Source organism: Ursus maritimus, unplaced genomic scaffold (genome assembly GCF_017311325.1).
Source record: "Ursus maritimus isolate PB19 unplaced genomic scaffold, ASM1731132v1 scaffold_36, whole genome shotgun sequence".
In the NCBI taxonomy this organism is placed as follows: Eukaryota; Metazoa; Chordata; class Mammalia; order Carnivora; family Ursidae; genus Ursus; species Ursus maritimus.
Window position 1 is genome coordinate 23647182 of NW_024426230.1, and position 27129 is coordinate 23674310.

At 37.3% G+C, this 27129-nt stretch overlaps 1 protein-coding gene across 1 annotated transcript in view; it reads right to left on the reverse strand.

Moving 5' to 3' along the window:
- Positions 1-24661, reverse strand: part of NEMF (nuclear export mediator factor) — a 48309-nt gene extending 23648 nt beyond the window's left edge. The window contains exons 1-16 of the mRNA XM_008693437.2: positions 24178-24661; positions 23277-23345; positions 23033-23135; positions 20017-20142; positions 13185-13333; positions 11911-11978; positions 11303-11389; positions 9502-9575; positions 8057-8127; positions 7903-7978; positions 7462-7524; positions 5533-5610; positions 5186-5394; positions 4549-4740; positions 4191-4254; positions 2029-2117 (exon numbers count right to left, since the gene is read on the reverse strand). Of these exons, the coding sequence (XP_008691659.1) occupies positions 2029-2117; positions 4191-4254; positions 4549-4740; positions 5186-5394; positions 5533-5610; positions 7462-7524; positions 7903-7978; positions 8057-8127; positions 9502-9575; positions 11303-11389; positions 11911-11978; positions 13185-13333; positions 20017-20142; positions 23033-23135; positions 23277-23345; positions 24178-24236 (1577 nt within the window). The 5' untranslated portion in view covers positions 24237-24661. The remainder of the gene's footprint in view (positions 1-2028; positions 2118-4190; positions 4255-4548; positions 4741-5185; positions 5395-5532; positions 5611-7461; positions 7525-7902; positions 7979-8056; positions 8128-9501; positions 9576-11302; positions 11390-11910; positions 11979-13184; positions 13334-20016; positions 20143-23032; positions 23136-23276; positions 23346-24177) is intronic.
- Between the last annotated feature and the right edge of the window lie 2468 nt (positions 24662-27129).

The following is a 27129-nucleotide window of genomic DNA, read 5'->3' on the forward strand; positions in this document are numbered from 1 at the left end:
GATAATGTATGTAAAATAGGGCAATTAAGTAAATGTATGAATTACTGGATACTAAGCCTCCCCAATCTATTCCCACGGGGCTTCCAAAATTACGACAGCCAGGTCTTGACTTTCCAAGCAGGGGAAAAAAATCTTTCCTGAAAAATGAGACAAGCTGAAGAGTCAAAAAGCTAAAGAAATTGAGAGTTCCACACAACACGGCCCACATACATCATTTTATAAGGCCAACCACCCAGAGAGAACTTCTAATGAGCATTTTAATACTCTACTACAAAATATGAGCAGACAATAATGTGAACAGACAATTCAGGATTACCAGCTATTAACAAAAATCTTTAACAAAAGCTGAAGACAAACCCCGAAACAAAACAAAAACCCCAAACCAAAAAACCTTAAAGAAGACCTGCAAGAAAAGAATACCTTTAAATAAAATTAATACTATTCTTAGTATAAATAAAGTGAAGCAGGAAGTTTTAAAAAGTAAAAAAAGCCAAAAATAGATTAAAATAAAAACATGATAGGAAGGAATAAAACATTTAAAAATTCAGGGGAAGAACTGAAAGATAAATCTCTCAGAATAGAGAACAAAAAGATAAAGAGCTGAAAAACAGAAAATGCAAGAAAACTGGAGGACCATCCAAGGGGTCCCATATTTAATAAGTAAGACTTCCAGAAGGAAAGAAAAAAAGAAAGAAGACAAACCAAAAAGAAAAACACAATCCAGAGTGCTAAGAAATATTTCAAGAAAATTTCTCAGAACTGAAAGTTTCTAAATTAAAAAGACTCACAAAGTATCCAGCATAATAGATTAAAACATCTTCACCAACTTACATCACTGTGAAATTTTGAAAAACTGAGAGAAAAAAGATCTACAAGTTTACAGAAAGGCAAAAACAAATTTTCAATAAAGTATTAACTATCAAAATAACATCAGACTTTTGAAGATCAAATCTGAAAGTTAACACAATGAACAATGACTTTAAAAGTCTGAAGAAAACATTTCCAAACCAGAGTTCTTTACCCAGCCACACAATTAGGTGTAAGGGCAAAAATGATTTTTTAATATACTGAGGACCTCAAAAACTTTCTATCTTATACACCCCTTCTCATGCAGCCTCTACAGCATATTCCATCAACCAAGAAAAAGGAAGTATGAGATCCAGGACAGAGAATCCAACACAGAGAGGGGTGAAGAGAATTTCCAGGATAAGAATAAAAGAAAAAAATTAAGATGTTAAGAGTAACTGATGTAGAACACAGTAGGTCAAAAAGCTCAGGAGAGACTTCTGCAAGATGATACTGATCGAATCCCAATGTGTCTGAACACACCCGGAAGGGGAAGGTAAATGAAATGACAATTACTATCTTCAGGGAAGGCAAAAAGCTGAGCAAGGAAGGAAAAGAAACATAATGTTATATGACTCAGCTGTGACTACAATTAAAATATTAATATAATATTAATGCTGAATATCAACCGTGGCAAATTATGCTATACCTTTACTGGGAGGCTGAATGGTGTATCTGTGTGTAATGGAGCACAAGTGGAAAGAACAAAATCTTCATCTTACACAGTGGGAAGTCATTAACAGTATAAAACAGAAAAATTAAGAAGCAGCAGTTTCAGCATATTACTAAGAGAAAGGGAGGGATATACCAAAAGTAATCAGCTAAAAAAAACTAAAAATGGTTTCTATAGCAGGGCTACTGGTTTTTGCAACAAGCTTTGTTGAACTTCTTGATTTTTCTAAACAATGCGCATGTATAATTTTAATAAAAACAAAAAACTGTATTTTTAAAAGGTAGAACACTGGGGCGCCTAGGTGGCTCAGTCGTTAAGCGTCTGCCTCCGGCTCAGGGCGTGATCCCAGAGTCCTGGGATCGAGCCCCACATCAGGCTCCTCCACTGGGAGTCTGCTTCTTCCTCTCCCGCTCCCCCTGCTTGTGTTCCCTCTCTCGCTGGCTGTCTCTATCTCTGTCAAATCAACAAATAAAATCTTTAAAAAAAAAAAAAAAAGGTAGAACACTTACCAATATACTTTTCTTGCTTTCTGAATAGAGGTAACTGTTTGGACTTCTTTTAAGGTTTGCTTTGTTTTCTTTTCTGCTGACTTAAATGCCTATTTATAAGAAGAGAGTTTTTAAATAATTTGTTAAGGACATATTTAAATAATAGCAAGTAAGGGGTGCCTAGGTGGCTCAGTTGGTTAAGATCTGACTCTTGATTTTGGTTTAGGTCATGATCTCAGGGTGGTGAGATCAAGCCCCGCACCGGGCTCGGCACTGAGCATGGAGCTTGCTTGATTCTCTCTCCCACTCTCTCTGTCCCTCTTCCCCCCACCCGCCATGTGCTCAGGAGCATATGTATTCTCTCTCTCTTGCAAAAATAAATAAATAAATAATAATAATAAATTAAAAATAACACCAAGTAAACGATAGAGCAAGAAATCATTTTTAAATGTCTCAAAATGACGCTATCTACACACCTCCCCATACCCACACGAAAGTAATGAAGAAAAGATTTCTGCCTTAAATATTAAAATTTAAGTCAAAGATTTGCTGCATACAAATATTTGCTCAAGACCTACAAATTACAAAAAGTATCATTTGTTTATCAGATACTGCTGAGACACACAAGCGAACAAGACAAAGTTCTCACCCCCACCCCACCAGGGGGTCTAGGAGAAGATACGAATATGAAACACATAATTATTCAAATAACCGTATGTTAAGTGCTTCTAAGGATGCCGTGAGAGTATAACAAGGGAACCTAATTTATAACTGCTATGGTCAAAGAAGATATTTCTTAGGAAATAGGATTTGGGGTGAAGCCTGAACAGTTAATAGAATTATCAAGGCAAAAATAGGAAGAGCACTGTAAGCAAAAGAAAAGGCCAGCTTGACCAGAAAGTAGTCATCACAAGTTAAGATGTCAAGAAATGAGGTTGAAGAGGCAGATAGAGGGCCAAGTCATGAAGGCCACTCACCTAACAGATATTAATGTTACCATGTTCCAGGCAATATTCTAGGGGCTGGGACAAAGCAATGAACAAAAAAAAGATTCTACTTTCATACAATCTACATTCTAGAGGAATGAGGGAAGACAGATAAACATATGTTGGGAGGGGTGTTTTTTAAGAAAAAAAATAAAGCAAAGAGGGAGGGATTGAGGGTAGCACTATTTTCAGTAAGAGTGGTTAAGATAGGGCTGGCTCTCTGATAAAGTCTCATTTTAGTATCCATGCCAAAGCATGGAGGAATCAAACCATGGAAATGTTGAGGGAAGAACATTCTTAATAGAAAGAGCAGCAAGCACAAACGCCCTGAGAAGGAAGCATGGGTCACTGCTGCAGGAACAGCTAAGATCCCAGGGTAGCTGGAAAGAGTGTAGCAAGAGGAGTCCAGGTGATTAGACGGGAGGGGAACACATCATGTAGGGCCATACAGGGCAGGAGAAGGGCTTTGAACTATTTTGGTTTTGTTGTTGTTTTTTTAAAATTTATTAATTTGAGAGAGAGGGGAAGGGGCAGGGTGGTAGAGCAGAAGGAGAGGGAGAGAGAAACCCAAGCAGACTCCAGGCTGAGTACGGAGCCCAACACGGAGTTCAATCTCACGACCCTGATACCATGACCTGAGCCAAAACCAAGAGTCCGACACTTAACAGACCGCGCCACCCAGGCGCCTATGAAGTAAGATGGGAAGCAACCAGATTTTGAACAGAGAGAAATAACTTCTTTTTTATTTAAAAGGATCACTATGGCTGCTGTGTGAAGAACAGACTGCAGGGGAAAAGGGTAGAAGGAGACCCAGGAAGAGGCTACTGTTACAGTCCATGTGAACAGAGATGATGGGGGCCCAGACTAATGAGTGGTGGCCAGATTCGGGTTACACCCTATAGGAAAAGCTACAAGGATATGCTGATGAGGGAATGGATATGGTTTACGAGCAAAGGGTCTAGGATGAGTCCAACATTTTTAACCCAAGTAAAGGGATAAAAGAAGGCACTATTTACTGAGACAGGGAAGGCTGGGAAGGAGGTTTGGGGAAGAAAATAAATACCGGAAATACACATATTTAAAGCAAAATTAAATTTGAAAGATATTTCTGAATTAGAAACCGCATTTAAACATTAGAAATAATTAAGGCCATTAAGTTAAAAACAATTCACATTCACTCTAAGAAATATTAAGTACCTTTTCAGCAGCTTCAACAGTCTTTTGTGTTTTCTTAGCAGCATACCGCTTGTGATCGTAGTATCTAGAAAAATGTATTTCTCTTAATTTTAAGTAAAATCTTTATTCTTTAGCTTTCTATTTACGTTTTATCTAATTTTAGATTCTCAAATCATACAGAACAAGTTTTGTGCGTTATGCAACTTTGTTTTATACGTTCTCTATGAAAAGAAAGTTGTATAATACACAAAATGAGGTTTAAAAGTGTTTTCACCCAAAAGCACATACATACGTATGTACATATATTATCCTTAATATCCTAACTGATTTATTGCACATAATATTTTACCTACAATTCATACTTAAATTTAACACTTACTTTTTGGCATTGGCATATGCTGACAAGCTGAGATCAACATCAACAAGTAATGGCCTATTTTTCTGAGGCTTCTGCAACTGTTTATTCTTTTGCTTTTTCTTTCTTCCTTTTGGTGCTTCGGTTTCATTTTTTTCAACACTGAGGTCACCATCAACATCGTCATCTTCCTCCTCTGATAACAAGTACGGATTTCTATTAAAAATATTCAATAGTATTTCACTAATGTCAATAACATCAGTTCTTTTTCAATTTTTTCCCTCAATGACATTATAAACTGTTTACAATATTTAAATAGGTGCTTTTGGGGGGGGCACCTGGGTGGCACAGTCGGTTAAGTGTCTATCTAACTCTTGGTTTTGGCTCGGGTCGTAATCTCAGGGTTGGGAGATAGAGCCGAGCGTGGAGGTTGCTTCGGACTCTCGCTCTCTCCTTCCCCCCACATGCACTCAGGCACACGCTTGCACACTCTTGCTCTCTAAATAAAATCTTTTTGGAAATTAAATAGCTGCGTTATCTTAATGTAAATTGTTTTTGCCTGTATCTTTGAGAATAAATTTCCAAATAAAAGGGAAAATTTTTTAAATGAAACAGCAAAATAAAAACAAGCATGAACTGCTTAGCTAAGAATCAAACTCACCTTAGTAGCATTGTAACATGATTTGTTTGTAGCTTTAATTCTTTAATTGCATTTGCAACAGGGTCTCCTTGAGCTTGGGCTTCTTTCACAATCAACCCGATTTCTGTCCAATCTATCTGGTTGGCTAAAGCACTTCGAACAACTTGAATGGCTCTGTCAACTATCTGTAGGTTCATTTCTATGAGCTCTCCTTTAAGTTTGTCTATTTCCTTAAGAAATAAACAAAAATGTTTACTATAATGCCAGTTAAAGTTACGATTTTTTTCAGTTTTTAATTCCACTTAGTTAAGACACGGTTTTACATTTAAAGTTACCATTTTTGAAACCTGAAAAAGCTAAACATATACCTGAGCCTGCTGAAGAGCTTCTAATCGGTTTTCATGATCCTTTCGGACGTTATCTAATTTCTTCAATGCTTGTTTTTCCTTTTGTAGACAAAACAGATTTTTTTAAAAATTAGATTTCTCATGCCTCTTGCACTTTTTCTCTCTTACGTCCTGAAACACTCTCCCACCTCCACTTTAGCCCCCTCAATTGTGTCACCTTGCTAAGATTCCCATAGTCTACCTCCCAGGTCTATCCTACCCCAAAGTGTTTCATGCTCTCAAATTACCTCTCCCGACTACCTACCTCCCATTCCCTATATAGGAAGGTATTTTGATTACAGGTTACACTGTGTCTAATATATGCCCCTAATGCCCTTGCATTATTCAAGAAAGCAGAATTCAAGACACTGTCTTCCTATCAGTTTTGGGGAAATACATTCTTAAAGAACATAAATCACCAAAATAGTTTCTTTTTATTTTATTGCTTTTAGTTTTCTCACCATCATTTCTACAGGGTACTCTTTTTCCTAAAGTAACACCACAAAGACTCAGGGTAGTTAATTTACCTTCTCTATAGTGTTTTATCATACATCATTTACATTTCAAGTTACTGCTTTGGAGCAAACTTTTTCTTTTCTTTTTTTTATTTCATTTTATTTGCCAGAGAGAGCACGTTTGGGGGGGGGGGCAGAGGGAGAAGCAGGCTCCCTGCTGAGCAAGGAGCCCGATGTGGAACTTGATCCCAGAACCTTGGGATCATGACCTGAGCCGAAGGCAGACGCTTAGCTGACTGAGCCACCCAGACGTCCTGATTTGGAGCAAATTTTCTAACAGTAGTGATAGCATCACCACTTGATGAATGTTTGATTGCTGGATGTAATATTTTAAAAATCGGAATTGTAAGAAAGGTGACTACAGATAAAAAAAAAATTTTTTTAAAGGGGACGACTGGATGGCTCAGTCCATTAAGTATCTTCTTTCAGCTCAGGTCACGATCCCAGGGTCCTGTGATGGGAGTCCCGCTTTGGGCCCCCTGCTCAGCAGGCAGTTTGCTTCTCCTAATCCCTCTCCCTCTGCCCTCCCCCTGCTTGTGCCCTCTCACTCTCTCTCTGGTAAATAAAATCTTAAAAAAAAAAAAGAACGGTGACTATTAAAAGAGCACAGTGATCACTAAAATATCTCATGGATATTCAATGCACATAAAAACATGCCATTCAACGTTTCCATGAAATATCTGTTTACTAGTTTCTGTGCTGCCACCATGTGGCAGTCAAACTACTGAATTCATTCAACCCACCTGCTTTGAAATTGTGCTGTTAATTTTTTACATGGGGAGGAGGGTACAGGGATTCACATAATTTCAAATTTTTGCACACATATTTCAAGACTGTACCTATTAATATTTTTGAAAAATCAAACCCCTTCGAATCAAGAGTGAGTGTGGCTAATTTCTGAAGCTCTTCTGCTCAATGCTCTAAAAATATGGTCAAATATGCTGGGGAAACAGAGCATATTAAACTTTCCTGTGGAGTTGGAAAGTCCATTTAGAAAAAAACAGTTTAACGATAAACAAATATGATTATTTGTAGAGAAAGGACATTTCCCATTTTTTGGCCTACTTAAAAATCTCCTTGGAACAGTATTCCCTTAACAGCAAAGTTTGAGAAGCTTTGGGTTGCTGTAATAACACAAATTATCCTAGGGAATAAATAACAGTCCTCACCTTCCCACTGTACTTTCCATTGTGGAAAATATCTGATATAGAGATGGAACACATAAGGGAATGCTTTTCAACAATGAGACCTCCCAAGGGATCAAGAAACCAAGGGATCAGGGCATTCCCATACTGCTTCTGAAAGGCTGCCCATTCCTATTATGAAAGCATCATCTACACAGCAAACCACATTAAGGCTAGTTGGCTTAATATAAATGTTTTTAGCAATACCATACCTGTTGTAAAGCTTTTAAATCTATTTTCTGACCTTCTATCTTGGAATAAAATTCATCCACAGCCTTGTTAAAAAAAAAAAAAAAGACAGTAACTAGTTTAAAAAAAAACATGGTCTCTACTTCGACTTACATACATAGAATTTGAGAGTCCATTTTGTTTTAGAACACTACTCAAAGAACCTGGACAGATTCCCAGTAAAATGTATCATATAGCTAAACAGAATCAAATTAAGTTAAAATCTTTGGTCCTTCATCTTGAAATAAAATGGCAACAAAAATTTTCAATAGTTTTTATTTGTGACTGCATGGATCTTTAATGCCCAGATTCACAGTGATTGTAAACCAAAAATATTTTCAATTTATCAATCAAAGCAAGCTGGTATTAATTTAATAACTCATATTGTGCTAACTGGTCAAAAAAAAAACAACTGGAAAACCCACCTTGTCAAATGATTCAAATTCTATATAGGGACATTGTGAATGTTGAGAAAACAAGAAAGGATGAAATTCCTCATACCTGCAAAACATATTTATTATATCATTCAAGAACATTCATAAACATCCAAAGCAAACTGACTCATGCCTACATGCTTACGTGAATATGTCTTCAGTCGGTTTATCTACTTCCAAGCTTGGTTTTATTTCTCTTTTCTGAATGATGTACCCCTACAAAAATCCAATATTAAAACTCTTTTTCTTCATAGTTAACAAAGATTTACTTTCCACGACTGATACACATTTTATTAATTTAACTTATAAAATCATTCCAGTTTTAAATAATCTGCTGCATTTGTGTATTGATTGTATCAATTCTTAAATGATGTTTCTAGGCTAAGTATTATTAAATAATACTTCTTTTCATATGGACAAGAAAAAATAAGGAAGAAAATGAAAACTAGTGATTTAATAAACTGGTGGGCTTATACATGTGCACTATGTTTTTTCTTTCCATTTTTAGATGTTTTGCAACTTAAAATAACCAAAAGCACTTTACTTCCAGCAGAAAAAGTCTTAGATTCACTTTGTTGGTAGGAAATTTTAATTCATTTAAAAAACTGGGCAGGTATATTTGCACTGAATTGAGGTATAATTAATCAGAACTTTTTCTAAACTTCTGTTATGAAGTTATACTTTGAACAGGGAAGAAAAAGAAGGTATGAGATAATTCAGAGGATGTTTATCTATTAGAGAAATTTAATGGAATGGGTAGCAATCAGAGAGGGAGACAAACCAGGAGAGACTTAACTATGGAAAAGAAAAGGGTTGCGGCGGCGGGGGAGGCGGGGAATAAGGATGACAGGTTTTAAGAAGGGCACCGGGCGTGATGAGCACAGGGTGTTATACGCAACTGATGAATTACTGAACTCTACATCTGAAATTAATGATGTTCTATATGTTGGCTAATTGAATTGAAATTTAAAAATTTTTTTTTAAATATAAAAAATTGATGTAAATCACCAATTTTTTAAAAAGTGCCGATAAATTAACATATGCTTCCCTATCTAAAAATCAACCTAAGAGGGAGTGCCTGGGTGGCACAGCGGTTAAGCATCTGCCTTTGGCTCAGGGCGTGATCCCGGCGTTATGGGATCGAGCCCCACATTAGGCTCTTCCGCTATGAGCCTGCTTCTTCCTCTCCCACTCCCCCTGCTTGTGTTCCCTCTCTCGCTGGCTGTCTCTATCTCTGTCGAATAAATGAATAAAATCTTTTAAAAAATAAAAATAAAAATAAATAAATAAATAAAAATTTAAAAAAATAATAAAAATAAAAATCAACCTAAGAGGATATATTTTCAATCCCTCAACTTTCCTGGTGTACCAATAATGACTTGACCCAATACTTTCTATAAAAGAAACAGAAGAAAAATTATAAACCCAACAGCAATTTAAAAAAAAACAAAAAACCCTCGAGTAAGCATATTACAGATACTGAATTTCCAAATTACAAGAAAAACTTACATGTACTGATCCTTAATGTAAATTCTGAAAATCTAAATAAATAAAACCACAACAATATACAATAAGTCTATGTGGTGCTACCTTTCCACTGAAGTTGGATGTTGTTTTCATATAGTCTTCAGCTTCCTTCAGACAAACAAGTACTTTTTCAATATCTAACAGAAGAAAAATGGAAAAAAAGGAATCCCAATCAAGTGCCAATTAACAACTATTAAACAACCACGTAGAAAACAAAAGTGCTCGTGAAATAATAAAAAATGTTCAAGAAAAGTAGATATAGTTATTTCATGTTTGTAATCAGCACATGTAATTAAGGATGTGTTTTGGCCAGCCTGTGATTCCAATACCTTTTTACTGAATCATTTTTCCCCTCATGATCTTAAAGGTATTTTGTTCAAATACTAAATTCCCATATATTTTTGGGCCTGTTTCTGAATTCTTTGTTTTGTATTTCTTCAAAAACTTAGTTAGGTTCTTAATGTATTTTAATCTATGAAACGGTTATTCTCCATCATTACTATTATTTTCCAGTTTTCCTGAATATTCTCACATGCTTTTATTCCACGAGAATATCAGATTTGAAACAAAACACTACAATTGCAAAAACAATACCACCTGTTGGCATTTTGATCAGGACTACATTGAATTAGTATTTTAAATACTAAATCATTCACTGAAAATTTAACTTGCATTTTTAAACATAAAATCATTTACAGCATAAAAATTACTATCCCTAAACCTTAAATTATATATGATCCCATGAGCATCTGCAGATAAATTTGTCAAAGACCAAGTCTTCCATTTCTCTTACATTTCCTCTAATTTTTATTACCCTAATCTGGCAATTTAGTTAGGTTCCCTTAAGTAATTACAAAAGCCTCATTCATCATATAGCTACATTACAGTTCTTACAAAATTAAAATGCATGAATAATGTTATTTCTTTCTTTCTTTCTTTTTTTTAAAGATTTTATTTATTTATTTGACACAGAGAGAGAGACAGCCAGCAAGAGAGGGAACACAAGCAGGGGGAGTGGGAGAGGAAGAAGCAGGCTCCCAGCAGAAGAGCCTGACGTGGGGCTCAATCCCAGAACGCCGGGATCACGCCCTGAGCCGAAGGCAGACGCTTAACGACTGAGCCACGCAGGCGCCCTGAATAATGTTATTTCTAAAAGCACTCCAACTTCCTGGTCAGAAGGTGAATAATTCAACTCCTTCAAGCCTGTACCAGAGATGATCAAGTTTGGTAACCATTTCAAATATTTAGGGCGAGGAAGAGAAAATATTCTAAAGTTGAAAGGTAACAAAGTGCCACATTAGAGGGGTGCCTGGGTGGCTCAGTCGATTGAGCATCCACCTCCAGCTCACGTCATGATCCCGGGGTCCTGGGATCAAGCCTCAGGCTCCCTGCTCAGCGGGTAGTCTGCTTCTGCCTCTGCACCCCCTGCTCCCGGCTTGTGCTCTCTCTCGCTCTGTCCCAAAAAAATAAAATCTTTAAAAAGGATAAAAGTGGGAAGCCTCGGTGGCTCAGTCAGTTAAACATCTCCTTTCGGCTCAGGTCATGATCCCAGGGTCCTGGGACTGAGCCCTGCATTGGGCTCCCTGCTCAGCGGGGGGCCTACTTCTCCCACTGCCCCTCCCCCGTCCGTGCTTTCTCTCTAAAATAAATAAAATCTTAAAAAGAGAAAAAAAAAAAAAAAAGGTAAAAGTGCCACATTAGAGTAGGAAGCCAGGAATACCATATGGATAGAACATTCGTAGGTCAAATGTTTTTAAGTTTACAGCTACCTGCTCACTTTTATTATTTTCCCAGAATTAATTTTCATAGTTTTTAAAAAAGGAAATACATGAAAATGGACAAATCTTGTAGCATGCAGGCATACCTTTGCTTTCAAATTTTTCATCCACTTTGACATTGCCAGAGAATCCATTTTCTATAAGACAGTGTTCAATGAGAGCTGGTCCATAGGCTACAAGAGCAGAGGGTAACATTTTTAGTATTTTCTTATAAAATTTAACATTCAAAATATAATCCAAAATTTATATCCCAATATAAATATCTCCTCAATAATAGTAGCCAGTGAAAATAACAATTTACTTGTTCTGCTTTTTAAGTTTTTTTTATTTTTTTAATTTACTTATTTTGAAATGCTAATAGAAATAACAACTCAAGTACTTATAAAAATTTGAGACTATAATACAATTATAGAAGTCAGTGCATAAATTATAGAAATTTAATGGAATCGATCCAAGTATAAAGGACACAAATCAGGAATGAAAGATTGTTTTAATATCCAAAAACTGGTTAATGCAATACACCATGTTAACAGAGTAAATTAATAAAAAACCCAAACTTACAAATTCTATGTCTGCTACACTAACAGTTGGAAAGTTGCAGAAGTAACTTTTTAATGCCTTCTAATTTCGTAAGACAGTCCTGAAAACTTTATTTTCTTACAAACACGTCACTGCTCTATTTAGGATTACTCACGAAGTAATGGGTTCAGAACTCTCTTCAGTAGTTCACCCTTAGGTGCACTGGCTATTACTTCAGTCAATCTATGAAAACAAAGTTGACACACCTCTTACTATCTTATATTTAACAACCCTTACAGCACTATTCACATTCACAATACTTTCATATACATCGCACTGCCTGGTCATCACTGTACTCTAAAGTACAAGAGGAGTTAGTTCACTTGGCAGGTTAAGAAAATGACTGTAAAAGTAATTTATCCAAGGATAGTAGGTTCCTGAGCAGCAGACTGGGACCTGAAACCAAATTTTCTATGAAAAATCAATACTTTCTCAACTAAGTCATATTGTTTATTGTCAATGTGCTCATACATGACAGGAAAGTGATGTTTTTATGTAACAGGTAAATGTTTGTAAAACCTGGTGATATATCTTAATACCTGGAATGGCTTTACCTAATTATGCATTTAATAAGAACTCTTAATGATGCTGTGGGCCACTCTGGTCCCCAGATCAGCAGCATCAACATAACCTGAGAACTTGCTAGAAATGTAAATTCCTGGGGCACCTGGGTGGCTCAGTCGTTAAATGTCTGCCTTCAGCTCAGGTCCTGTTCCCAGGGTCCTGGGATCAAGCCCCACATCAGGCTCCCTACTCAGCAGGAAGCCTGCCTCGCCCTCTCCCACTCCCCCTGCTTGTGTTCCCTCTCTCACTGTCTCTCTCTCTCTCTGTGTGTCAAATAAATAAATAAAATCTTAAAAGAAAAAGAAATGTAAATTCCTGGGGCCTATCCCAGATCCACTGAATCAGGCACTGGAAGCAGGGGCAGCAATCTATGTTTTACTAAGCCCTCCCGGTGAATGTGATGCATGCTACACTTTCAGAACCTCTGCTATAGCTATTAGCCAGCAAAACCTTTCAGCCAGAAGAGTACAATTACAATCAGCACCTTATCCCACAGTACTCCCTTTTCTTAGCTAAACCATTTCCATTTGCACTCTGCCCAAGATAGATATCGGTCTTCTCACAGAATAGCTAGTAGGTCCCCTCCCTTTACCAAGAAATCATAAACATCTGAACACCAGACTTAGATTAAAAAGACATACATTTGCTACTTGCAAATGGGGCTTAATTGCTTATATGCATATTTATGTAGTTCAAGCAGTCCAAATTCAGTTATTGTATGCAAGTAAACAAAGTATTTTCTTATGTGACAGTTCACATTCTGACCTATGACCTATTTTACCTTCTAAGACATTATGAAATGAGCTTATAAACAAAACATGTTACCTTTCCAAGGTAAGCAAAGGCTCAGCAGCTCGAGCATGATCAACTGGATAGCGCTCACGAACAGCAAATTTAACATCATCTGACTCATCGGTTCGAAATCTCAGGATATTCAAAATTAGGTACTCATAATCTGTAAGAACAATGTTCCCCTGTAATAGAAAATATAATTTACTGCTTTTCCCAAATCATTCTTGAAACTTCTTAAAAAGTGATTTAAAAAAATGTAGTCTCTTAAAAACTTAATCAGGGCTACAGAAATGAAGTTACAAACAAAAAACATTTAAGTCGCATCTAAACACTGCTCTTTGCACTTGTACAGCACAGACTGTGAAACAAGATGAGCAAATAAAGGACCCCAAGTTTGAAACATAATGAAGGAATGTACATCAACTTTAAATTCATTGTCTGATGGTTCTACAGAAGTCACTAATGGAAGCAAAATAGTTATCCCCCAGTTCTCGAAACTGCTTCTTACAAAAGACCTACATTAGTACCTGTTTTCATTAACCAAAGGAAATCTGAAAAGGATTTTCACTTTTATGAAAAAAAGGCAAAACACAAAAAAAGCACCCAATGTGTTTTGCAGTGATCTGTTACAGAGTCAGCACATACCCCAAGCAGTGAAAGGTGGCACTGCCGATTCCCCAGAACTACGCTCAGCATCTCAGCATCAAGCCATTATAGCTTTGAACTGTCTGTGAGCATCTGTGCTTTATCTCTACTTATTTTGTGCACCTATTAGTAAGATATGACCTAAAGTATCAGAAAAGCCCGGGGCACCTGGGTGGCTCAGTCAGTAAGCATCTGCCTTCGGCAAAGGTCATGATCCCAGGGTCCTCAGATCAAGCCCTGCATCAGGTTCCCTGCTCACGGGGAGCCTACTTCTCCCTCTCCTCCCTGCTCATGCTCTCATTCTCTTTCAAATAAATAAGTAAAACTTTTTTTTAAAAAGTTGTCTTAAAAAAAAAGAAAGAAGAAAAAAAGAAAAGCCTAACAGAAGTTATTTTTTGGGTCTGGGAATGCTCAAAAATTTTTCCATACAAATTGATGGCAACTGCTTCTTTGCTTTACACTGTTTCAGCTTATAATAGGTTTCATGAGAATGGCTCTACTTTTGGATAGCAGGGGAAACCTGTAGTCAATTAACACCTTGCTGACCACCAGCTGAATTAACTGCTGCCCTTGCCTGCGGCAGGTCTACAAATACTGTGGCTTATTCAGAACAATTGAGAACAGATATTTCAGAGCTAAGTGAAGAGCTATTGGTCTTTTGATAGCAATAGTTACATGGAAAAATGAATAAAGATAGTTATACCCTCTACCCAAGTAATTCCACACTTGTAATGTAGACTAATGTAATAACACAATAAAACCAAAAGCTACGTGCTTAAAGATATTCACTGAAGTTTATTAGCAATAGAAAAAAATGGCAACAACCTAAAGGTAAAAATTAGAGAAATTGCTGATTATGATATATCAACATAATGAACTATTCAAAAGCTGTTAATTTATGAAAGCTACGTCTTGAAAAAGTAGGAGAATGTTTATAATCTTAAGTAAAAAATAGTAAGACCCAAATTCCGTATCCTACAAAGTGGAAAGCAAATATATGGGAAAATGAAAAATATTAAAAAGTTAAGATTAAAAAGACTTTTTATTTATTTTTTTTATTTTTATTTTTTAAAGATTTTATTTATTTATTCGACAGAGAGAGAGACAGCCAGCGAGAGAGGGAACCCAAGCAGGCGGAGTGGGAGAGGAAGAAGCAGGCTCACAGCGGAGGAGCCTGATGTGGGGCTCGACCCCATAACGCCGGGATCACGCCCTGAGCCGAAGGCAGACGCCCAACCGCTGTGCCACCCAGGCGCCCCAAAAAGACTTTTTAAATTTTAATATTGTTACATAATCTTTTCAATAAAAAAGAGGGGGGAAACTGTCCTGGAAGTGTTTTTTCCTTAAATCAAGGTTTCCCAAAACTCTTCTGTAAAATGGTCCCCCCTACCTTCATAAAAAAAGAATTTTGTGATCAAATTAGTTGGAAATTCTAAATAACAAATCCTTCTCTAGGGGATATACACATCACATTATTATATTAAAGGCACTGATAAGTACTAGAGTTTAACAAAAATTTACCTTACTTTATTCTCAAAGGTCCTCAAACTTTAATGGCTATGGAACCCATATTTCTAGGTACAACTATTAGCTATGGAAAGTGGTATCTAAGAAACATACTTTGGGAAATATTGTGCTTGACTCTGATATACTCAACAAACTACTTTCTGATCTTACTTTCTCCAGAGTCTTTCTTACTAGAACTTTATTATAAATTAATAAACTGACTTTCTTAAATGAATTTGAGATTCCAGACATGAAGGCTGGGAAATCAAACCCTGGTATAGAGAAAGGAAAGAACTATCTTCAAGATCTACTGTAAGCATCAACCAGCCTATCTCTCTTAGATATCACAGTGACTACTGAAAACTCCCAAGCACATACTTCCATGTACAAAATCCTTATTTTCTATTTCCAACTCATCAGTAACTGGACCTCTGAAACCTAGCAGTATGCATGCCAACTGCTCAAACCCTTCAAAATATAAAGGCCCTAAATGCAATGGGGTATCCTGGATTGAATAACAGAACAGAAAAGGACATGTACTTGAAAAATTGGTGAAATCTGAAAAGAATTTGCAGTTTAATTAACAGTGATGTGTCAATGTTAATTTCTTGATTTTGACACATGGTCTGTGATTATGTTAAGATGTTAAGAGAAACTAAATGAAGGGCATACAAGAACTTTCTGTATTATCTTTGCAACTTTTCTATAAATCTAAACTTATTACAAAATAAAAACGTTGTTTAGATTTTTTAAAATTATAGGAGAGATTACATAAAGTCATCATATGGAAAGAATTTTTATGTATCATCAAGGTCTAAATTAAATTGAAAAAGAAAAGGGGCGCCTGGGTGGCTCAGCTTAAGCGTCCAACTCTTGATTTCAGCTCAGGTCTTGCTCTCAGGGTCATGACACTGACCACTGTGGCTGGCTGGCTCTGGCTCAGCGGGGAGTCTACTTGGGATTTTCTGTCCCTCTGCCCCTCCCCTCCTTCAGCCCAACTCCTGCCTGCGCACGCTCTCAAATAAATAAAACTTAAAAAAACCCACAAAAAACTGAAAAAGAAAAAAAAAAAATGCAAAGGCCCATACCTGGTATATGATTAAACTTAGAGTGACCAAAACCTAAACATGCCTGCAATTAGTTACATTCTAGAGATTTTTCTCCCCTCCAAATGGAAAAAAAAAAAAAGTTTTTTTCTTATGGTGGTGGGGAGAGGGAAAGAGCCCATAAATAGGACACCAAACATAACAGTGGTTACCCTGGGATGAGGAAATGATTTGGGCTAGGAGTGGTAAGACCCTCCACTTTAATTCTATGTACTTCTCTATATACCGAAAATGTATTCATGTACTACTTGTATAAACATGTTTAATTTAAACGGTAGTCTAGATAATTCCAACCACTGTCCTACTGAGAAACAGAAAAACTGGACAAAATACACAAAGCTTGTCTTTTAAGAAATAAAAAATGTAAGCAAGACAGTAAACATTTACAGGACCGAATCCTAGGAGAAGAAAACTCAGAAAGGTAAGTCCCAAGCTTGGGGCTGATTTTCCCTTAGGATCATTTGTCTAACTGTTAAGAAGCAGCTGATAGGCTGAGAAGCTGAGCATAAATTTTGATAGACTTACAGGACAACTAAGGGGAATAAAAACTGGAGTTCAGCGTCCAACTGAAAGATGAGTTGGTGAGGGAGGGATATCCTATAAGTCCAGCTCTGAATAGTGAGTCATAAAGGCTGCATCTCAGGGGATAAGATGAATTGGAAATATACCAGCTTTTCCAGGCCCAGCTTATAATCAATTCAATTTTTGACTGGAGTGAGGCAATCTGGGATTATTTGTGCCATTAGCCACTTGTCAAAAGCAATTATCTCCTCTAGAGGAAGATAACATCATTCCAGATCTCACAATATTAACTACTGTTTTTCCTACTCAATGCCTGGCACACAATACAATAACTAGACATGTGAGGAGATTAAGACAATGTAATTAAAATCAAAAGAAACAACAGACAATAAAAGCAGATACTCAAAGCAATTCCAAATGACTCCAAATGATTCTTGTCTGATACCAATAAAATTAGTGAACTGGAAGACAGGTGAAAGAAAATATGGCTGAACTTCCCAAAACTGATGAAAAAAATCAACTTAGTTTTAGAAGTACTATGAACCCCCAAAAGATAATTTCAAATAAAAACTCAACTAGGTACACCACAGCAAAACTGAAAACTAAACAAGAAGAGAAAAAATTTTACAGCATCCAGATAAAAAGGCCAGATTACCTTCAAAAGAGCTGACATTGATTTCACTAGGAACAATGGTTGACCCAAGACAATATACTATTTTTGTAACTGTAAAAAAGTTATTTAACTAATAAGAAAACCATCTAGATGGTAAAACTGGTTGTAAGAGAAATGAAATAAGTGAAATATTTAGAATGACTCAGAGAGTGATTGTGTAAGATTGCCAATTCAAGGTAGTAAGATAAGACCAACATTTGGGGATATCTTTTCTCTGGACAGATACATTTGAATCTCTACTAGATGCAATTATTTTCATTGTTATTAGGCAAGAATTATTTGTATTGCTATCAGTTTTCTACAAGTTAAAATCTACCTTTATAGAGTTGTTAAAAAAACCTTATCAATAGTAAATAGCAAATCAAAGATACACATCCTCAAAGAAAAAAAATAATCCCCAGGAGTGCCTGCTAGACAGCACTCAGGAGGATACTAAAATGACATTTTGTCCTTTTTGTCTCTTCAAATTTTGGATATCATTTTTTTTTACAGTCCCCTCTCATGATCAGAACATCTAAAATTATTGATGACAAATACACACACACATAAGCTACTCTCATTGCATCTTGGCCTGATTTATTTACGGGTACAGCAAGAAACGTTAATTAACATATGTAAATCTCCTTATAGTCAGCAAATCTAGAGCCACAAAGTATGAACCAATTACTAAAGCCATAATAATTACTGCTGCCTGGAGAATTCATAAGAAATTTGGGATTTTATTTTCAAACATTTGTTATCTCAGAGATTTAAAAATTAGTATTTGCTTCTAATTCAAAGCTATGAAGCCAAACCAAAACAAAGAAACAAAAAAAACCCCACTACTCACTGTGTCTGTGGAATACCTATAAATGTAGGTAAATTCCTCTTTAAAACTACTCAAACCTACAGATGTGACCTTCGTCACTACAAATAGGGTAGGATCTTACATGCCACAAAATAGGTACAAAACCAGTTTCTCAGGAGGGCTTTGCGGACACTGCTTCTGCATATAAAATATAACCTTTGTTCCTTAATGATGAGCTTGTCATCCTACTGAAATGAGACTTATTCTCAACTACGACACCCCAAATTTGACTTTAGTTGCACAATGAATTCGCCTAATTGTATCTTGGTAAAAGGAAGGACAAACTCTTATCAAACCTATATAAATACACACATTGCCATTAACAGTGAAAAAAATCTCAGTAAAAGACATTTGTTCCTAAATTCTAAGGGATCAATAAAAGCAAATTACTATTTAAAAAATATATCACTTCAATTTGCGAATATATCACCTCAATTTGCAGAACTATAAACTACTAAAGATCAAGAGAAAGGTAAAGGGCTTTATCATACACTACTGTAAAACACTCATCATAAAAATAATACCAACAATATTCTGAAAAAAAAATAACCACAATTAGATTCTCTCCAGTTCATTTAGTCCTATATGATTAATTCTGATCATCTTAGACCACAGGTTGGCACTCTATTCTCATACAAGCATCTGCTTCTAGATTATAAAGTAAGTCTCATAAATTCTAATTTGGTCCCCTGATACATTTTGGCATTTGTCTAAGCAATATTGGCTCAGACGATTGAGTCTATTATATAAGAGCAGGGGCCAGCAAACTTTTTCACAAAGCTAACTCTGTAAAAGGCAAGATGGTAAACATTTCAGCATTTGTGGCCACATATGGTCTCAGCTGCATCTTCTTTTCTTTCTTTCTTTTTAAGAGCCCTTTTAAAACATAAAAACCATTCTTAAGCTCACAAGCTTTATAAAAAGGAGCCACAGGCTGTAGTTTACCAACTCCTGTTTAAGAGTATCTGATATGTCCTTTCCAGCAAGTTTCTGAAACTGACTTCTTTGTTGAAGACCCAATATAATGACAAAATTATAGACAGAACAGACTGGTAGTTGTCAGGAGGTAGGGTGGTGGGAGGAAGAGGGGTGGGTGGGGATTACCATAAAGGGGTATCACCAAGAACATCTCTGTGGTAATGGAAAATTCTGTATCTTGACTGCAGTGGTGGTTACAGGAATCCACAAAGGTGGTAAAATGCACAGACCTAGATACACACATTGTACGAATGGAGATATCCTGATTTTGATACTGTACTATAATTATGTAAAATGTAACAACTGAGAGACACTGACCTATCTTTGCAACTTCCTGTGAATCAATAATCATTTCAAAACAAAAAAGTTTTTAAAAAATTTTTAAAAGAGGGTATCATACAAGTTTTAATTGACCACTACCTGAGACCACATACAAAAATCAATTTCAGATGGGCTGCAGCTGCAGTTGCCTGCAGGGGAAGAGGCAGAATGTTCCCAGCCAATGTTTTACAGTACAATAGTATTACACAAATAATTAACAATATAATGATCAATTATCCTTCATCTCATTCCCCAAATTTAACTTACCCTATCATAGAGCTCAATGATTAAGTGATAAGCAGCTTCATCACTTCCAAATTGAAAATCTACAATTCTATCCACACCAAGCTGTTTTGCACTGACCAATCGCCGACTCTTCAAATGTTTTCGACACTAGTGAAAAACAGAAGAAATTATATAAAAAAAATAAATAAACTTCATTTATATAGAAGTCAATTCCTAATCGTTTGATACTGGTTGTAAATAAGTTTCCTCTTTTCATTACCATTAAGAATAACATTTAAAAAGCAGTAAACAAAAGCTTGCAGATGATAATCAAAGGAAAAACAATTTCAGACAACTCTGACTGCTAACTCTGAAACAGTATTTTATACTTTTTTAAGAAGACAATGACAGACCTACAGAGAAATTTATTTTCTTTATACCACTGCTAAATCCCTTTTTCTTACCCTGATACCCTCACTCAAAACCAGAACCTTCTTTTTAAAGCCTCTTTCTAGTCCTGTCTTTTAAGTTTCCCCAATTTCCTTTGTGTTCAAAATTAATTAATGGTTTCCACTAATCTTCCACTTCAAATACAAATCAGAACCATGAGCTTATTGGTATTCTATGTTAGTCCTCTACCTACATCCAATTACTTTCTATTCCCACAAATTTATTAATATAACCCAGACATTTTTCTGGTACTGTCTCCAAAGGTTTTGATCAACCTAGCTCAAATCCAAATGTATTAACTCTCATTCCTTATCAAATCCCACTCTTCCTATCCCTAAGTCACGATGTTCTCTTATTAGGAATTAAAATAAAATTAACATTTTAAAACCCAAATACAAATTACTTGGTAAACACCTATTGCTTTAGATTATAAGCACCATCCTTTAGTACAAATATTTAAGTATAACATAGACGAGAAACAAGACTACTCTGCAGTGCCTAAAAATTGTTTCTAATTCTTGAATTAGAAAGACCCCTTAGTCAAGACCAGTAAGATAGAATGCTTTCAAGACTTAAATTCAAGACGAATTTTACAGAGAAGTTAATATAAAGTCACCTTAAAAAAAAAAAAGAAATACATAATCATTCTTAGAATGCCAACTCTTTGATAACCAAGACTTCTTCCCCAGACCTGATAGCTCAAATTGACTAAAATTCTCATGTACTTATATATTCAGGCAGATGTAATAAGACTTTTCAAACTTCTAACAATCTCCCCTTCCTACATTCAATAGTTCTGATTTACGAGTGGTCTATAATGATTTTTGATTTAAACACTGACCTACATATAAGGCTATTTTTAAATTCCCAGGGGAAAAATCACAATCCTTCCAGAGTCCCCCAGTATTTTTATTCAAGAAAAATAAAGTTAAAATGGAGATAAAAGGCATCCTTGAAAGGAACAGAAATCCACACCATGGAATGGAGAAAAGGGAAGATTATTTATCATGAGTATAGATGGGCATATGGTACATATGTAGTGCTTATTTCCTTTATTTCCCTATTAGCATCTTGGTGAAAACAACTGTCAGTCCCACAAAGCATTAACTGGCATCCCCAAATGTGAACATGAGGAACAATCTCTGTGATTTACCACAAACTGAACATGACTATGCCATACAACAGTAGCTATCTTTATTTTAAATTATGTATAATGTGCTTAACACTTATTGTCTGCTCCGTTGGACAGTATCTCTCTATAAATTTAGATTAACATGTATACCTAACTCATAAAATTCTAACTCTTTTTAGAGTGTTCAGCTTCCTATTGGTATAGCCTGATTTGAAGATTTTTACACAATCCCAGTATCATATATCTTATCATCTGTTACATCATCTGTGAAACTAAAATAACTGTTCTTCATATCCACGGATATATTAAACAACTTAAAATATACATTATTCATTTATTTTGAAAAGTGCTATACAAATACCAAGTGTCACCACTATTAAGGACAATTCCCAAAGAACCATTTAAGGTTACTATTAAGTATATTAAACTTTTAAGAGTTTGATAATTTTGTGACAGGCCTTGTGATTTGGGAAACACTTACCTAACTTGTAATCCAAAACAGATTCTAAGTTGCTGGGGATAAGATTCTTCTCTGTAAAGCCTCTAATGAAATAACACAATGCCAAAACAAATAAATTTCTGAAGGAAAGTGAGGAGGAGAGGAAGAAGGAAATTAATACATATGGAGCCCTAATATGTGTCAGGCATTGTGTTAGGTGCTTTACAAGTTACTTCAATTAATCCTCACCAATAACCCCATGAGGGAGGTATTATCCACATTTTACATTTAAAAAAACTAAGTTTCAAGAGGTTAAGGAACTTTTCTGGGTTATAAAAATATTTAGAGGCAAAAATCATTAATTCAAAGTTAGGTATATTTGATTCTAATGTCTTTCCTCTGTGCCACCTGATCTTTCAGTATATCTGTTATGTCAACAAATGGATAGGTAACATGTCCACAAATACAGAAAGTCAGTTTTAATAGAAAAAACAAAAGCAAAGAGAGAAGTAAAAAGTAAAAAGATATGATTGGTAACATACTAATGTCACTGAGTATTCCAAAATACAGATTGGTAGCTCAAAAGTAAGCTGCAGAAAACTAGGAAAGGGGGGTAGGGCATACCATAGAAAGCCAAGAATAATAGGATATAGGATATGGACTCAGAAATTAGGGAATCATAAAAAGGTGAAAAACTGATGAAAATGAGGCTTTAGAAAAATTAACACTGGTCTAACACAATTGTTTTGATAGCAAGAAGCAGACCGTAATTAAAAGACTTTAAGGGAATGTTATGAAAGCTCAAACTAGAATAGTGACTGTGGGAACAGAAAGATTTGGAGCACAATGGGGTGTGAAGAGTAACAGGGAGAAGTCAATGAACAGCTACTTTATTCATCCCAGTATCTATCAACTACTCTATTTTATCTCTACTTTATTCATAATACTAAAGGAAAACCAAACATTTTAAAACTTAAATCATTAGTGACCAATCTCTGGGACTTAAAATTTAGCTTCAAGTATAACTTAAAGTTTACCTTCATGGCAAAACTAGATGGCATCATATTCTTAGGCCACTCAAATTCTGTTGTGTGAATTCGTATGCCAGATTCAAGTAAAAGTGTAGCTTTAAAGTCTGGTCTGTAGAAGAAAAAAGTTAAATTTTCTTTAGGGCATTTGTCAACGCTAACTCAGTAAGACAGACTAAAAGTGTAAGTAAAAAAAATTAATAATCTCATATTTAATTACCAAAGATAAAACAAGCCTGTAAAATGCTCTTACTTTTGAAGACGAATAAGATAGGTCTTATTATCCACATCATAAACATTGTTTACTCTCATTCCTATTAAGCTGCGGAGAGAAAGGAAACATGTAACATTTGAAATATAAAACTTCACAGAAATTAAAGCGGCAGGTGGAAGCAAAGCCTTTGAAAGAGGGGATCTTCAATTCTAAGGACATGGAGTCAACCAGCGAGCAGAGTCTGAAGGCCATCAGGCATTCAGCCCAAAACTTAATTGTAACTTTTTAAGAACAAAAGTGGTATACCAGCCCTAAGAAAACCATGCAATGCCCTGCGTCCTTGAAATGACCCAATATTTTTAAGGAAACATAGTACAATCTAATCCACTTTATTACAAAAGGGAAAAAGGGTAAACGAAACCCTGGAAAAATGACAAAACTCACAGAGCTGAATAGAAATCAGACTACAATCTGTTACTTGCAGCTAAAACGCCGATACTCCGTCTCCCACAAGTAAGGAGTGTCAAGGAAATCAGGCCTCCAGATTGGAAAACCCTGACGCAAAAGACTACTGTACTGGGGCATCCAGGCTTCCCCCTGGTGTCCCGTGTTGGCTAAACCTTTGCTGCCAGACCTGGGCAACTCAGGCCAACAAGGAGAGCGCTCGGCGAGGGCCCCGCCAATGCCTGACACAAGACCTGGTGAGATAAGCAGCCCGCGAGAGCGGGGTGTGGGGCACGCGGACACTGGGGTCCCCCAGGTGTCCCGAGTGCCACGGGAAAGATGTCACGCGCTCGCCCACCCAGGCCTAGCCAGGTCCGCAGAAGAAGAGCACTGGGGGATTAAGGGGAAACATCGGGCTGGTATTTCTTCCACTTTGGGGCACTGGCCTCTGCCTTTTGCATTCCCCGCACGAGCCTGGTCACCTATCGCTCAGTACCTGGCATTCAGCTCCGCGAGTACGGCGCGGAGGTCAATGGTGCTAAAGCGAGTCTTCATGGCGAGGTCTGAGGGTCGCTACCGCAGTTTCCTCCACTGACGGCCTGACTCAACGCCGCTACTCTTATGCGCAGGCGCAGTTGGCCGAAATCTACGGCCGCGCAGAAGACCCAATATTCCTTGAAGCGAACGTGTTTGCGTCACCTTTCTGAAGATTTGAGTTCTCAAGTCGCCGTCAGCTGGCTTTTCGTTATACCCAAACAATTCGAAATAAATCCAAACTATTCTCTTGAACCTGCATTTCTTCCTGGAAAGCTGAAGGACTAGTCGGCGACCTTTCCCCGTTGTGTTTCGGGACTCAAGCAAGCCTCCCTGGTGACCCCTGCTGGTGGTAAAAATTTATGAGGCGCGTCCTGGGAGGATTTCCCCTAGTGGGCGGTAGGGCGCGGTGTGCCAGAGCCGCGACCGCTTTCCGTTCGGTTACTTGGACGAGGGGAATTTTGAAGTGTAACGAAGCCGAACTGCTTCCCTTGTCTTACAATTACCCTCGATGATAAAGGTGAAGCCACGCTCAAAAAGGAGTTCCTATTTTGATGGGCCCCGCTCTCGGAGGAGTATTTTGCGATATACCGTGGGATTCTCATTGACCCTCGGTCTCGGCATTCCCCTGCCTCAGCGTAGTACCGGGTATACGGTAGGAACTCCATAAACGCTAGGCAACCTGAAGATTCAGGTGTTTCGCTAGATAATCAAAAAGTAAGAATAAGAGAAGATCGCCCCACCATGGGGGGATTCACAGGGTAGTAGAAATCTGTCGTGCAAGAATATGAGTATGCCGCTTTTCGTTGTGTTCGATAGACACATGAGAAGAGAGGGTACTTTAAGGTGGGAACGAACTCAAAAGAGACGGGGTCTCGCTATGTTGCCCAGGCTGGAGTGCAGTGGCTATTCACAGGCGCGATCCCACTACTGATCAGCACGGGAGTTTTGACCTGCTCCGTTTCCGACCTGGGCCGGTTCACCCCTCCTTAGGCAACCTGGTGGTCCCCCGCTCCCGGGAGGTCACCATATTGATGCCGAACTTAGTGCGGACACCCGATCGGCATAGCGCACTACAGCCCAGAACTCCTGGGCTCAAGCGATCCTCCTGCCTCAGCCTCCCGAGTAGCTGGGACTACAGGCGCGCGCCACCGCGCCCGGCGAGGATGCTGAGCTTGGGAGGACTCTCTAGTGTGCCGGCGGCATCGTCAGAATTCCCTCCAGCAGAAGGCGACTCTAAGTTGAAAGGACGCGCTTGGCATTTCAGAAGAGCGGGAATTGTAGATGCTAAGTGGGACTGCGATAGACCACAGGGCACACAGCATTCATCACTGCATGGTAGGACACAGTAAACCGTGCAGAAGAGCTCAACGTGTAAAAGAAACCTTTGGAGAGTCAGGAAAGTGCGGGAGCCAAGCTGTCTGTGGTCCAAACTGCAAAAATAAGACGTCCCGCTGTACATAAACATAATGTACAATTATGCTGGCTCTGAAGGCATTCCCAAAAGATTGCCTAAATATCTTGCATCAAAGCACCTGAGTAAAACTCCACACTGAAAGGGACAACACTCAGGTGTGTTTTTAAAAACAAAAAACTGAAGTACTCACAGCAGCACTCCCACCTTAGGGCACTGGACCAATAAGAAAGGAGAAGGAACACTTAACACAGGGTCCGTCTGCCTATCAACTAACTCATAAGTTCCTTCTGCTTTGTCTGTCAAGGAAAGTGGGCTTCAGAAAGAAAATGCAACAAAATTCCTAAGGGAAGAGGTAGATCAAGATTCAAGATAAGGGTAAAAATTACCAGAGAACTGAATCATTTACTACTGAATTCTATCATTTCTAGTTTTTGAAGTAATTTCTCTACTTTGAGAAAATTCTGAGACAGGGTTATTTGAGGACTTGTGGAAAAAAGAAGCAACAGGGGTGAGGAAATCATCTTCTGATTTTCAAAGAGAAGATAAAAGTAACTATTTGAAACCACAGACAGGTGCTATTAACATTTGGCACAACCAAAAATTTAGAGAAAATTATTAATGGGTGACTTTTGGGCATCTAGAATTATGATTCTCAAAATTTACTGTGCATTCAGTAATTACTGTAGACATAATTAAAGCAAATTCCTGGGCACCACGCCCAGAGTTATTCATTAACTTTGGCTCAAGATATCTGCATTTTTAAAAGATTTTATTTATTAACTTGACAGAGAGAGACAGCCAGCGAGAGAGGGAACACAAGCAGGGGGAGTGGGAGAGGAAGAAGCAGGCTCCCAGCGGAGGAGCCTGATGTGGGACTCAATCCCAGAACGCTGGGATCACGCCCTGAGCTGAAGGCAGACGCTTAATGACTGCGCCACCCAGGCACCCCAAGATATCTGCATTTTGAACTACCAAGATGAAAGGGGCCTCTGGCCTATACTTGAAAGTTGACTGATCTCTAGAAGATGAAGTGGTACTCACTAGGAACCAATGTAGTTTCACTCAAAATAAGATATAATTAATCTTACTTTCTATTCAATTCATGGAAATATTCTATATGTAGTCTTCGAGATTTTTTAAAAATTGAGGCAAATTCACATAACATAAAATTCATCATCTTAACCATTTTAAAATATACACTTCAGTAACTCTTAAAATATTTACAATGTTGTGCAACCATCTCCACTGTCTAGTTCCATAAAATTGGCGTGCATTTGTCATTTAAGACCAATTCACCCACCTTGGAAGTTTCCAGTGGACACACCTTTCACAGCAGCAGTGAGAAATAAATATGTGAGGGAAGCCACCGCAACCTTAAAGGGCTCTACAGTCACATTTCTCTGTAGGGCCAGAACTTAAAGTGGGAACTGCTGCCACTGAATTGGGAAACCTAAATGCAATGAGAATAATTGGATGGTGAAGTGGCAGGGTCCAAAT